The 14,853-nt window shown below is 36.5% G+C and overlaps 1 protein-coding gene across 1 annotated transcript in view; it reads right to left on the bottom strand.

Moving 5' to 3' along the window:
• Window positions 1–14,853, bottom strand: part of lrp1bb (low density lipoprotein receptor-related protein 1Bb) — a 407,613-nt gene that overhangs the window by 112,069 nt on the left and 280,691 nt on the right. The window contains 9 exon segments of the mRNA XM_028435312.1: window positions 3,408–3,779; window positions 5,913–6,037; window positions 6,978–7,129; window positions 7,478–7,604; window positions 7,752–7,881; window positions 7,977–8,111; window positions 12,376–12,507; window positions 13,680–13,805; window positions 13,883–14,023. Of these exon segments, the coding sequence (XP_028291113.1) occupies window positions 3,408–3,779; window positions 5,913–6,037; window positions 6,978–7,129; window positions 7,478–7,604; window positions 7,752–7,881; window positions 7,977–8,111; window positions 12,376–12,507; window positions 13,680–13,805; window positions 13,883–14,023 (1,440 nt within the window).

The following is a 14,853-nucleotide window of genomic DNA, read 5'->3' as shown; positions in this document are numbered from 1 at the left end:
TCTGTCTGTTAATGTGGATATTTGTCAGCAGGATATCCCAAAAAGTTGTTAACGTTTTTTGGTGATCTGGAAGATGATCTGGAATGGACTGTAGATACCTTATCCATAATTATGAGCATACTATGGATGTTTGGCTGGTTGCTGATGACTTTGCGCCTCTAAACTTCTGTGTTATTGTTAATTTTCTGTTTTATATGGTTCAGATAATTCACTAAAATGCGATGTTACGCTGAGCTCTAGAGCTACATTACCCACACTGCTAGACCCTCAGCCACCCTCAGTTTATGGGAAAAATCTCATGGAAATGTGTGATTTGGTCCTTTTGCGCAAACCAGTGAATCACCCTCACATTTTGCACAAAATCACACGTAGCCATGGCATTGTAGACGCCATCACCATTTGTACCAGTGGCGTTTAAGATCTAAATGCATTCATAATAATCTTCACTTCAGATGACGCTCTCATTTTGAATCAAAGGATAGCATGATCAATCAACAAACGCCACAACGCAACACAACACGCCCTGAGAGCTCACAATACAACACAGAATGACAAACGCCACAACGTAACACAAAATGACAAACGCCACAACGCAACACAAAATGCCCTGAGAGCTCACAATACAACACAGAATGACAGACGCGACAAGCAACACAAAATGACAAACGCCACAACGCAACACAACACGCCCTGAGAGCTCACAATACAACACAGAATGACAAACGCCACAACGCAACACAAAATGACAAACGCGACAACACAACACAAAATGACAAACGCCACAACGCAACACAAAACGCCCTGAGAGTCCACAATACAACACAGAATGACCAACGCCACAACGCAACACAAAAACACTTTGAGAGCTTACAACACAACACAGAATGATGAAGGCCACAATGCAATACAAAAAGAAAGCACACGCAAATACAAACCCTAACAACACAACACAAAAGCAGTATGGTGAAAATCCACAAAGAAGAGTGACGATAACCGAGGTACACAAAAAAATCCTGTTGGTGTCAGTTCCCGATCCTTTCACGGGCCTGATCCTTTCGGTCACTCATCTCTGTGGATTTTTACCAGATTGCTTTCGTGTTGCGTTGGGGGGTTCGTCCCTCTGTGTTGTGTTGTGAGCTCTCAGGGCGTGTTTTTGTTGTGTTGTGTGGTTCTTCATTTTGTGTTGTGTTGTGAGCTTTTACGGCCACCGTACTGTCCTGCATGTTTCAGATGTCTCCCTGCTCCAACACAACCTAATCTATTGATGATGTCATCATGCAGCTCTAAACAAAGCCTGATAAGGAGCTACAACGTGCGACGTAAGGACTCTCACTTTATTAGTGCCTTTAAGAGGAATGGGTTTTGAGTTCAGCGTTGGTTTTCTGCTTCAGGTTGAACATAAATGTTTACCTCAAATTCACCTTTGAATTAATGAGGTGATTACAATGCGTTGTGCAAAGTCTCCTCCAACTGTCAAGGACGATAACGCTAAATAAGGGCCTCACAGTGTATTTAAATGAACAGTTCCAACCTCTTGTTTTGAGGCATTCCATCATAACAGGTACTGTATCTGTATCTTCTCCATTTGGGCTGAGGCTGTGAAATCTGCCACTCTCCCAGTGGGAGGAGGACGTTTAAAGCAGAGAATACAAGGCGTGCAGAACGCACGCTTTGATCTGACCCCATGCTGTGCAGGGTGGGATTGACTGAGCTTCACTGGGTAGTATCAAAGGATTGGTCAGGTAGCTGAAAGCCTCCAAACACTATGAATTACGACATTTTAAAGTGCTATATTATTACAAACAATGATAAAAGGCAATGATATACTACATTTGTAAAAGCATGGTATTCCAGATATCATGGAAGCTACGTAATTGATGGAACAAAACAACTCTAATGATAGGTTACGGATGTGCTGCAAAACCTGTATTTATAATTTATAATTAGACGCACGTCTCGAACACTGTCAAATCATACATGATATAACAAACAGACCCTTCATCTTATAGTGGACTTGAGGAATGCTACTGGATGGCTAATCAAAACTCATGAACCTGAGATACATGTTGAAGTAGGTATAACATATGAATACGAGTGGTGGGACAAGATTAAAAAAAATGCACGAAACACCACGGATTAAACCAAATACTGTGTTGTGACATCTATGGTGGAAAAAGCTTGCATTTGTAAATAAATTAGGTCAAATGGTTTTCAGAAATATTGAAAATATTACTCAACCAACCAGGAAAATACTGTTTTTGAACCTTTTTTTGCATTTAAAAACCAAAGATTTAACATAATTTCCTATTTAATAATGAATAAATACAAAAAAACTTACAAAAGAAACTGTTTTTATAATGATAATGCATAATGTCAATTATTTATATTAATTGAACACGTTTGATGAAGCCGTATTAAATTAAATTAAATTAAAGCAGTTTTTATTCTAAAGATGGGACTCGATTAAAGAAATTAATCAAAAGTTTGTAAGTGATTATTCTTGATTAATCTAAATTAATTGCATCTCAATGTATTTCCAATCTAAATGGATTTTGGTATATGAATATATATGATGTAAATATTTAACTCAAAGTCTTACTGGAAAGACAATTGTAGGTTAAATTTGTGGGTGAAAAATGCCACACAGGTAATTTATTAACAAACAGCTGTACAATATATACCACTTTTGGCGTTTTCATGCCGTTCTCGAAGGCAGCAAATATTTTAATCCAAAATAAGCTACACATCAATATAGGCGATATGGTTCTTTTCTATACCGCCAAAATAGAAAACTCATCTTGACTGTGGATTGACTACAGGGCGTGCTCACAACATGTTGCAGTTAGCATTAATATAATGTACATGATATACAACTATTATAAGTGCCATAAAGGACACTGACTGTACAAAATATATATTAATTCATTTGTTTTCTGTGAAATGATACCAAACTTCTGAGACTTTAGGTTGGTTCTTCTTCCTTTGCACAATTTTTCTTCACAATGTAAATGGTGAAGCGACACTGGGCAGAAAGCGGCCGCCGGCTAGACTTTATCATGAATTCACAACATTAAACGACACGTTGACCCAAATTTTTGTCATCCACATTATCAATTACTGTATGTTACTAATAATTTTTGCATTATTGTATATGTTACACATATTGTGGTTGGTGTGAAACTCGAGACGGTCTATATGTATTTAATTCTATTTTTCCTTTTGCCCCCCGCGGCAAGAATCTCAAACTCCGACGATGGGTTCTGCGCCGTTTGGAGGTAAAAAAAAAAAGCAATTAACGGCGTTATTTTTTGTTATTTTTCTGAAATCTAATAATGGCGATTAACATGTTAAAGTCCCAGCACTAATGAATACCACATGATTCTAGAGGAATTATCCAATGCACTTACTTTCTGCGATCACTACTCGTTCAGTCCAGTCATCGTTGATAACTTGGATGTTCCCAAAGTGAACGTCGCTAAAGAATATCCGGTTTGCTCCCGTCGTCTTCTGATTGTAATCGACAGCCAGTGCGATGGCGTTCTTGAACAGAAGTGGGTTTTCAAAAGGCTGGACGGGTGAGTTGAGGTCGTTTTCATCCGACAGGTGGATGCTCTTCAGTATGGTGCGTTCAGAGTAGAGCAGGTAGCCTTTGTAGCGCTTACAGGCAAAGCCGTCGTCTGCCAGGCGCCCATGGGCACAGGAACACGTCCGCCGACCGCTGCCCAGGTGAAAGCACAGCTGCTGGCAGCCGCCGTTGCTCCTGGCACACGGGTTACTGCCTTCAAATGGAAACACAAGTTAGTTCCTTCTTTGCTTCAATTCCTATTTTGTGCTTAATTTTACCTAAAAGAAACTTATTAGATACAATAAAGACAGCAGTTAAACAAATTTAGCTCAAGTTTTCACCTCGTAAGGCATGAAAAAAAGGTCACAGACTTTTTTTTAGATTAACTCAGCCACTTTTAGAAGTCTTTGACACATTATTATAAAAAGTGTTAAAGCGCTGAAGAAAAAAAACTTAAAACTAATGAAAAGTTGGAAACGCTTTTTGTTTTCAGATAAAGATAAAGTGTCGGCCTCATAAACAATAAATCCAAGATTCTTTGAAAAAAAAAAAAAACTGAGAGGTTGAAAATGCTGCTTGGAAATCGATGATTTATTTATAGACATTTTGGGGAAGTTCTGTGCAATGCATTGTGGGATGTGGAGTCTCACACACTGTATTTATTGCGTTTCTTCACCAGATAAGGAGGACAGTGATTGGTTTTACATCATTTTTGTTCTGGTTTAATCCCAGTATTCCCCGTGATGACATTTCACTCTGCGAGATAATTTTGGCCAGATTCGGATCTTTCCATGTAAACTACAAAATAAACCTCAATTGTTATGCTGCAACTCTAAGTGAAAACACCAGAAATGTGAATTAACTTTGGTAGCAAAGTTTTTGGGACAACACAAGAAATCACGGTAATGAAGTAAAATCCGTTTACTCCAAAGGTGTCAAACTAATTTTAGTTCAGGGACCAAAAATGGACCAGTTTGATCTCAAGTGGGTCGCAGATTTTATGTCAGGGTAAAAAACACTATTTTTACAACATTGTGCCCTAGTTTTCAATATCAGTTCAATTCACTTCAAATATTCTGGATTTTGTTTCCATTTTTAGTGCAATTTAGAAGAATTTTGTGGAATCAATTGTGAGAAATTGCAAGGTTTCTGGAAAAAACGGAGAGTTCTTTCCACAGTTTGCCATTAGAAATGACTGCCTTGATTTGATATTAGCAGAAGAAAAATGCAAACCCCTAAAAATATTGTAGAAATAATAAATTGGTGATATCTACACCTGGATTATTTGGTTTATTATTTACATTGTGTGTGTGTGTGTGTGTGTGTGTGTGTGTGTGCGCGTGTGCGTGTGTGTATGTGTGTGTGTGTGTGCGTGCGTGTGTTTGTGGAACAAATATCTCCCCGGCACGGTATCTGATCGACCTGAAACTTTGTCAACGGCTTCCAAATACTCCGAGTGTGTGCATCCGTAATTTTGGAGTAATTTGGTTATTCCAAAACCAATTTAAAACCAAGAAAATATATATATATCCCATTCATTTCCCCATCCACACTGTGGAACTCCTATTAATGTCAATATGTATACATACCTCCAACGGGCACTGTACTAGTAATAATAATAATAAAAAAATACTGATTTAAAATGTATTTCTAAAGTGTTTTAATTCTTATTTTTTTTTCAAATTATAACACTACAAACAAAACAATCTAAAATGACAGTTTTCTATACCTTCACTTTCTTAAATATACAGTAAATCTAGTTCAAATAAAATGCATCTTGTCACTTTGTGCACTAATCCTGGCAACAACAAACATTATCATAAGCTAATTCTAGACAGAAAGAAAACGTCTCTGTAGACGACAAATAATTTTTACATTAAAATGTGGTCACGACCCAAAAGTGTTTGGGAACCACTGATGCAACGTCATATAAACTGTAGCCCTACAGTAAAATTTGCCTCTGTACCTTATCTATCCTGTTGAGAAATAATATATAATAAAAAAAATTATAACAAATCTGTAAGGAATGTAAATCGGTAAAGCAATGCAGTTCATATTTGTGCTTTTTTGATGAAATAGCTAGTCCATATATATTCTAGTTTACAATTTTTAATTTCTCATTTTTTATTCATGTACCCCCTATGAGAATGTGCGTACCTCTGGGGGTACCTGTACCCCACTTTGGGAACCTAGGGTTTAAAGGGCTGGATTTGGCTATAGTCAAAACACATGTTTGAGCAGCAATTTCAACTTTTTGCATTTTATTCTTGAGCAAATGTCCCTGATTTATTATCCATGAGACACTATGTCTTCATTATCACCTAATGCTAATGAATAAGACTCTCACCTTTTTCTCTGCCCCTGTGGAAGATTGTCACGTCCTTCAAATTGACTCCGAGGCCACTCCTCATGGTCACAGCGTCACCGGCGTCCGTCTTTTGGCCACGTCGTATGGAACCGTTAGAGTGAGCTCTGGAAAAACATCAGAAATGTTAAAGAGGGGGAAGTGATTAAAGCGTGGAGGAAAGCAGAACATCTGCTACTGGAACAGACATCGCACTCCCACACTCACTCACAGTCCAAGAAACGTCCCACACTCAAATACGTTATTACATATTTAATCCAACAGAAAAAAAAATAAATAAATATCAAATGGCGTAGGAGTAATAAATTGATTCAATAAAACATTTGCTACATTAAAAAATGAATGAATAATACATCAAATATTCCACATTATTTTTATAGTTATTTAAAAAGAGAATCATCAAAAATATTAAATATGGAAAAGTTAAATGCCAGTAATCAAACATAATTGAATGACATAATACTTTTTACAAAACTGTAAAAAAAAATTATTTATAAGAAATGCTGCATGTTCTACAGCATTTGTGTAAAACTCAAGGCCCGGGGGACGAATCTGGCCCATTAGGCCATCTAATTCGGCCCACAGGAGAAAGTTAAAAAGACATAAAAAACATGAATTATTGTCTAAATTACCAAATAATCCAGTTGTAGATATCTCAGACATTATAAATACACAAATTCAATGAAACTTCACAATATTTGGAGGATCGCAATTCTCCCATGCATTTTATCACATGAGTGCTGTCATTTTAAATCTCAAATTGTTCAAAAAACTAAATTTTCCTAAATTAATTTCACATAATTTTCCCCAAATTAAATAAAAAAAAATTTAAGAGAAAATCCTGCAGGGACTGATATCTGTCACTTATTGCCTGGATATTGTTGATGCCTTTTAAGTATCATTTATACGTGGTGTAAATTTGGTAACATTGATGTTGAAATTGCTCATTTTCCCACCTGTTCTACAAGTCTTTACACCTGGAACTTTTCAGTAAATGTCCATTATCGATGCATGTATGCATGTGCTTTGTGGGAAGTAAAGGATCACCTGTCAGTCCAGTATATGTACGGTCCAAACACTGCCACGGAGAACAGATCCACGTTGGCCACCGACAGAACGACCTCACGGCTCTCGCCCGTCTCAAGGTTGATCCTCTCGATCTTATCCGTGCGTGAGTCGCACCAATATAGGGTGTTTTCCTGAGGGGGGGTGTCATTTGAAAACACATAAATACCTGAAAGTAGGGTTGGGGTCAATCATAATTGTAGTTGTATAATTGGTAATAAATTACAATCATGATGTAATTATATTTAGTTATTGGCATGAAAATTCTATAAAAACTCATTTATAATTCTATGGCTTAGACATACTGTACATAGTTAATTATTAAAATATGTTTCAGATTAAGTTTAGCTGTTGGTTCTCTTGAGGATGATTTTACCATTTTAATCTAGGGCTACACTGACAGAAAAATTTAAAAATGTCATTGACCCGAACCTATGCCATACAACAGGTGGATGTTCCTGAAACCATGTGGGCAACTGTACCTCATAGTCTATAGAAATGCCATTGGGCCAAATGATGCCTGAGTTAACCAAGGTAACCTGGTCCGAACCGTCCAGACGTGAGCGGCCTATGCACGGGTTCTGACCCCACTCGGTCCAGAAGAGATACCTGTAAAGGTTAGGAAGCAAGACATTAAGAAATACAGTAAATAACTGGACAGGAATTGACCACCAGAACAAAATAATACTTATTTTTGATTGGAAAATGTCGAGGGTTCATGTTTCGTTCATGCATCATAACGATATACATTCCTACCCTTTTTGTGGATGCACAGCGATGGCTCTTGGCTGATCAAGACCTTCAGATATGACCACAGAGCGATATGCACCATCCAACCGGGAGATTTCTATAAGATTCAACCCGTGGTCCGTCCAATACAGATTGCCTGAAAACAGAAAGAATTATCGATCTAAAAGTAATAAAAACCCTTTGCTGGATGGTGCACGAGCACCACCAATAACAACAACGCTGACAACTAACCAGCGATCCAGTCCACTGCTATGCCCTCCACCCGACTGATGCCGGTGGTGATGATGTCCTCTCTCCACGTCTGATCCCGTTTGGCTCGGGATATCCTGTTGAGCCCCATGTCCGTCCAGTACACCGTGTCGTTTCCTGCAAAAATGGATCATTTCGTTACCAATGATGCTAGAAAACAAGGGTTACCTCCAATTTCTAGTGGATGCATAATTGCTGCGTAACGGCAACCGAGCTGATACGTTTCCATTTAAGCTAATGTGTGAATTCCCAATGCATGGGTATATGGTCCTTCATAGCTACATAACTGCTCCGTCATGCCGGAACCCTACACAACAGATATTTTTGTCGGACGCCGGAGCTACAACACATACAATACATTGAGCAAAGTAAATGCTCATGTGGGACAGGAAGTAGTGTACAGACAGAACAAAATATTCAGTTTATATGCACTATTGAAATATATCTACATTGTGAATCACAATAGTTTTTCATTGGCCAAGTAGAGTTTAAAACAATACAAGGAATGTGATTTGGTGGAATGGACTTGGTGAAGTAGCCATTACTAGCACTTAATTGATAATATTTTAGAAAAAAATACACTGAATACAAGCTTGTCCGCCTCACAGCGAGAAGGTCCTGGGTTCAAGCCCTGGGATGGACACTTGGGTCCTTTCTGTGCAGAGTTTGCATGTTCTCCCTGTACTTGGCTGGGTTTTTACCTCCCACAATCCAGAAACATGAGTATTAGGCTGATTGGAGTTTCCAGACTGAGTGTGAGTGGTTGTTTGTGTGTTGCCCCATGATGGACTGGCGCCCTGTTCAGGGTGTACCCCCGCCTAACGCCCAACGAGTCCTAGAGATAGGCACCAGCAGACCCCGAGAAAAAAGTATTTCCATCCATTTTCTGACTCTCTTGCTTGCTACTTTTGAGGGTGGTGGGGGTCTGCTGGTGCCCATCTCCAGCTTTCTTCAGGCACTAGGCGGGGCTACACCCTGGACAGGGCGGCAGTGGATCGTATTTTACATAAATATATATGAATATTGACCTTATCCATGGTTGAATCACAATAATCTCCACAAAAGGGAAAGATCTCCACAGCAGGACTAAGTGGATTTCCTTCTGTTCCTCTCCAAGGACACAATAAACTGTTTGTATGACTTTGTGGTTCTCTTTATATTCACTACAACTCATTATATTACGCGTGAATTAGCGAGATCTCCTGAGTCCTTGATGTAATAGTTACGCCTCACAGACGGAGGTGGTGGGGATTGACGGATAGTGGATTACGCAGCGGAGATGTTACAAAGTAGTTACGCATCCTCCAGTGGAAATCCAGTGCTAAACTATTACATATTAAATGCAAGCTATTGCTCTCAGGCTGGTTTTACAATTCCTTTCAAAATAAAAGGCTTGTGCTAGCATGTATAAAGGTAAATATTTAATTGCATCTTCTAGTCCTGATGTCCTTTGTTCTGCTGCTAACTTTGAACAACGTGTGATGGAATATAACTGCAGGGCTTTCATTGGTTCTGCCTGAGCAGCCTGGACTATATAATAACATGTGAATGTCATACGTAGAGCGCTCACATTACAGTGGGTTTATTTTCATGCTCAGCAGCTCAAAGCGTTCCCAGAGTTTTGGGATTGAAATCAACCTTTCAAAACTTTTTGATTGTCTCGTGACTCATGTTAAAGTCCTTTGTGAGAGTTTTGAACCGAGAGGTGAAGCCTCGTGGAGATGGAGTCCAAGCTGTGCAGTTAATAAAGCTTCCTTTATTAGGTTCTGTGGATATAGCTTGACCCAAGTGACCTTAGTGATGGAAAAAACTCACAGATATGTGTGATCAAAATCCATAGAATGAATAGCGGGGCATGCATTTGCTTTCTGGTTTCCTCTAATCTTAAAAATAATAAATACATAAAGATAATAAAGATTATCTAATGTGTCCACTAATTGAGTTTGGATTCACTGAAAACTTAATACATATTTTATGACTTTTTAAGTTACCATACACATATATATTTATATGTTTACATACTGGTCTTGTTTTACATGATATATGCAAATATTATTTATTAAACTGACTTTTTTGTGTCCACACCTGCTGTTGTAAAATATTTTTGTAAATAATCTATTATCATTGTGCTAATTTACATATTGTGCTTCACTCATAGGTATTTTGTACAATGTCAAAACCTTTTGTTATATATTTTGTATATTATTGATATTGTATTTTGTGCATTATTTACTGCATGAGGTAAAATGTCTATTTTCTTTTTCATTTCATTTGTTTGCTGACAATAAAAACAAGACAACACTGTAAAAACACACAGTAAAAAACAATAAAACAATGTAAAAAAACAACAATATGAAAACAACAAAACACTGTAAAGAAACCCCACAATATAAAAACAATAATACACAGTGAAAACACCCATAAATAAAGCAAAAAACACTGTAAAAAATAAGTATAAAAACAATAAAACACTGTAAAAAAAACAACAATATGAAAACAACAAAATACTGTAAAGAAACCCCACAATATAAAAACAATTATACACAGTGAAAACACCCATAAATAAAGCAAAAACACTGTAAAAAAAATAAGTATAAAAACAATAAAACACTGTAAAAAAAAAACAAACAAAAACAAACATTAAATATAAAAACAATAAAACACTAAAAAAGAAACCAAAAAAATATAAAAATGTTCATCATCACTCCAGAATCTACTCTCTAGTTTGTCTCTCTGATAAACACGTCTGGCACACCTCATTACACCATTGCTCATTCACTTAAATATTGTTAAATTAAATTACATTTCGTGAGTGAGAAGGATTAAAATGTCTCTGAATAAAAAGTAGTTATTGAGGACGTCTCGTTGCCAATATTTAAAAACACACACAGCCTATTGTTGCGTCTGCCAACAGAAACAGAACAAAATGGGCTGCTATGCTAAACTCTGTCATCAATTTCTACCTTCCAAAGATAGAAATCCTGCTCTGGATTTCTCTGCAGCACGTTTAGAAGAGTGATTTGTTTCTTTAGTGATTACATTTGTGCAGGAAATGGAAAAGCATGCAAAAAACGGCATTTATTTTCAGTGCCAGGTGTGATTTAGTAGTTTTAATGGTGCACCAGCCCATCATACCATCATACATCCTTTTGTCCTTGGATAAACACATCATTTCTATCATATGTAATGTGTGAAATAAGCCTAAAGCTAATACAGTATATGGCTGCACACGCTATCACACCCACACTGTGTTGTTGTGTTGCAACACGTTCATTTGATGCAATATCATGGGAATAGTATTAAAATTGCAGTAGTTTGGTGTTATTAATGCTCAGGGTTGCCTGTAATGTGCACATATTCCTCTTTTGTTTGTCCATATTCTTTAGCTGAACTGTTATTTAGGAGATTTATTCCCACTTCTACGGTGTTTTTACATTAGAGAAAAAAATGGTAAACGTGAAGCAAAATAGGGAGAAAAAGTACACATGCAGGATAATCCAACATTAGGACTTCTGCTCGTTTCCTTGTTGTTCTTTTTCAATAAATAATTATCTGATGAATGAAAAATCAACAGAAAACATTTTCACATTTTGTGAAGTTGTGTTTTGTAATAAAATTAATCATTTTATTTTTTTAATCTTGTGCATTTTGCTTAGTTTTTTACGAATGCTGTTGTTATTAAAATAGGAAAGGTTTTTCTGTAATGAGAAATTATTTTTGTTCTTTTTTTCCTTTTTTATTTATAATTAAGGTTAAAAAACTAAAAAAAAATTCCCCACTTTTTCTCTTTCTTTTTTTCTTTCCATTTTTCTCTTTTTTTTCAAAAAAGAAAAAAGTACTAATTTTTTGTAATTATTTTTTTCCTTTTTATTATTTATTTACATTCTTTATTTTTTCAATTTATTTCCTCTTTTTGTCAAAAAAGGGGAAAAAAAGAAAAAAATTACTAATATTTTTTTTCAATTTTTTTTCTTCCTTTTTCCCTTTCTTTTAATTTTTTTCTTATTCTTTTCTTTCCCATTTTTTTCTTTTTTTTGAAAAAAAAAGTTATATTTTAACTCTATCTTTTTTTTTTTTTTTCCTTTTTTCTTTTTTTCTCTTTCTTTTTTTTCCTCTATTTTTTTTTTTAAAAGAAGAAGAAAGAAAAGTATTAATATTTTTCATTCTGTAATCACAATCAAAATTGGTGATAATGTGTCACAAAATGTGTGAAAATTCCACATGGTTCACGTTCAGGCTTTTATTACAAAATCATGTGATCATTTAATTCTGTTGTGGTAAGTGTTTCCATCATATAGTGGCAACACTCCAATCCATTATCCTACTATGTGAGAAATAAACAGGTGGGATGACAGGCTTGCGATAACAAATGACGCCTCACCTGCGTGGAAGTCGACTCCCACAGCAAACAGGGTTGAAGTGATGGGCATCAGAGCTTCACTGTTGTCATTTGGATTCAGGGAAATTCCCCTGATTCCCTCATGGATGGAGTACATCAGAAACGAGTCGACGCCTGCAGAGAATTAACAAGTATGGACCAAGTTTAAAGGCATCTTTGAACCTATTTTCTCTATTACCTCCTATTATCCTTTGTGTCAATTTAACACAATGTTTATTATTCAAAAAAATATTTACTTTGTTTTTTTGGCTTTTAATTTCATGATTTTCCTAATTTGATGGGTACAATTGATTAAGCATTTTGGAACAGCTCTTTCACAGTGAAAGTGACGTAGAGGAGAAAGTGGACTTCATAGTGAATAACCCCAAATATATAACAAAAAAAAGAGATAAGAATAAGTAAATAAATGTTTAGGAAAAGAAGGGGGGGGGTCAAAAATGTGCACCCCAAATTAGAAAATATTTGGATGAAAGTTTTTAAAGATACACTAACTGTAAAACTAAGCGTTTGACCTGATGGTGGCGCTAGAGAACAGGTCAAGGTTTTATTACCAATCGAGTTATTTATGTTTTCAACAAATAAATTAAGTAATTGACACAAAAACTTGGTCAATAATTTCCTGAAAATCATTTTCTGGATGCAAATACTGTATCCCTGGGGTCAGATTGACCCCTAGGGTCAAATGTGATAATAGGAGGGTTAAGGAGGAACACTTGCATATCATACAAATAATAATAATATCAAAGCAATAAGTGACAGATATCAATCCCAGTCACTTTCAATTTATTTTATTTTGTGACCCATATTTATGTAATTTGGGGAGATTTAGTGGATCATTTAGTAGATAATGAGATTTTTGGAAAAATTGTTAGTTCTTTTAACAATTTAAGATTAAAAAAATAACTGCCATGGTGTGATATAAGCGTGGGGAAAATGTGAGCCCTGCAAATATTGTGACATTTTATTGAGTTTGTGTATTAATTTGGAGATATCTGGATGAAAACTACTCAAAATAAATTAATTCTAATTTAAAAGTTTGTCCTGATGGTGGCGCTAGAGAACAGGTCAAGATTTCATTATTGAGGTGTTATTTATGTATTAAATAAATGAAGTGTCTGACACAAAAACTTCGTCAACAATTTTCAGAAAACCATTTTCTGGAGGCAAATATCCCTGGGGTCAGATTGACCCCTAGGGTAAAATGTGTGTTATTTATGATATTTGAGGATAATAGGAGGGTTAATCACACTTTGATTATTGTCATAAATGTCCGTTTGTAAGCTTACCCTCACAGGAAGAGCGATCACTTCTTAAATTATAGCCAACGGTGCAGAAACAGCTGCGTGTGCTCTCTGACGTGGGGAAACAGAGCTGAGAACAGCCTCCATTGTTTAGTTGACATGGATTCTGGCCTGTAAAAGTAAAAATAGAAGCAATAAGCACTCTAAAGCTGGGTCAATGAGTACTTCCTGTGGTGATGATACCTTACCTTTCTGACCCTCTCTGTCGTACACTTTCATGTGAACCACTCCGTAGGTTTTGTTTCTTAGAATGGCAGCGTTTCGACCGTCTCTCTTGGTGACGGTGCCCAGCTGTCCTAACTCATCATCAGCCCACCACAGTTTGCCTCCTGAGATCAAATAAGAAAACATACTCAGTAAGTAGTTACATATGTTAGGAGCATATGCAGAGTTTGCGGGGGGGGCAGGGGGAGCATTCACCACCCCGCCAGTTTTCATCACTGTGCCATGACTGTACAAAATATATATGAATTCATTTGTCATTCTACCTCAGGGGTGTAGTATAAGTTATCAGTGAAATGGTCCCAAACTTTAGAGACTTTAGGTTGGTTCTTCTTCTATTGACACTGCACCCATCAGTACATGTATGGTACTGTAGCAAAAATAAAGCAGAAAGTGACCACCAGCCTGATTTTATCATAAATTTACAATGTTAAACGACACGTCGACACAATTTTTTGTAGTCAACATTATTAATTGTGTTACTAATCATTTTTGTATCATTGTATATGTTATACGTATTGTCTTTGATGGTCTATATATTATTGGGCGCACGGGTACACCCCTGGGTTCAAGCCCTGGGGTGGACTTGGGTCCTTTCTGTGTGGAGTTTGCATGTTCTCCCTGTGCTGCGTGGGTTTGATTCTGCAAAAAGAGCAGAACATTTCTTGTAAATTTCAACAAAAACTAAAGCTCAGGAATTTGGGGAAAATTACAAAATATAAACCTTTCATGTGGAACTATTAATTGGATTTAACTGGAAATTGATAGCCACTTTAAATCCAACTCAATCCAACTTTATTTACCCATGGGGGAACAAAGTGCTGTACAAGGTGGCATCACATAGAATAATACAAAGTACATTTAAAACACAAAATACACAAAAAAACAAAACAAAATCAAACAAACCACAATATGAATACCTAATGAAGTATACATG

This window comes from Gouania willdenowi, chromosome 21 (genome assembly GCF_900634775.1).
Source record: "Gouania willdenowi chromosome 21, fGouWil2.1, whole genome shotgun sequence".
Classification (NCBI taxonomy): domain Eukaryota; kingdom Metazoa; phylum Chordata; class Actinopteri; order Blenniiformes; family Gobiesocidae; genus Gouania; species Gouania willdenowi.
This window is presented reverse-complemented; position numbering and strand designations above follow the sequence as displayed.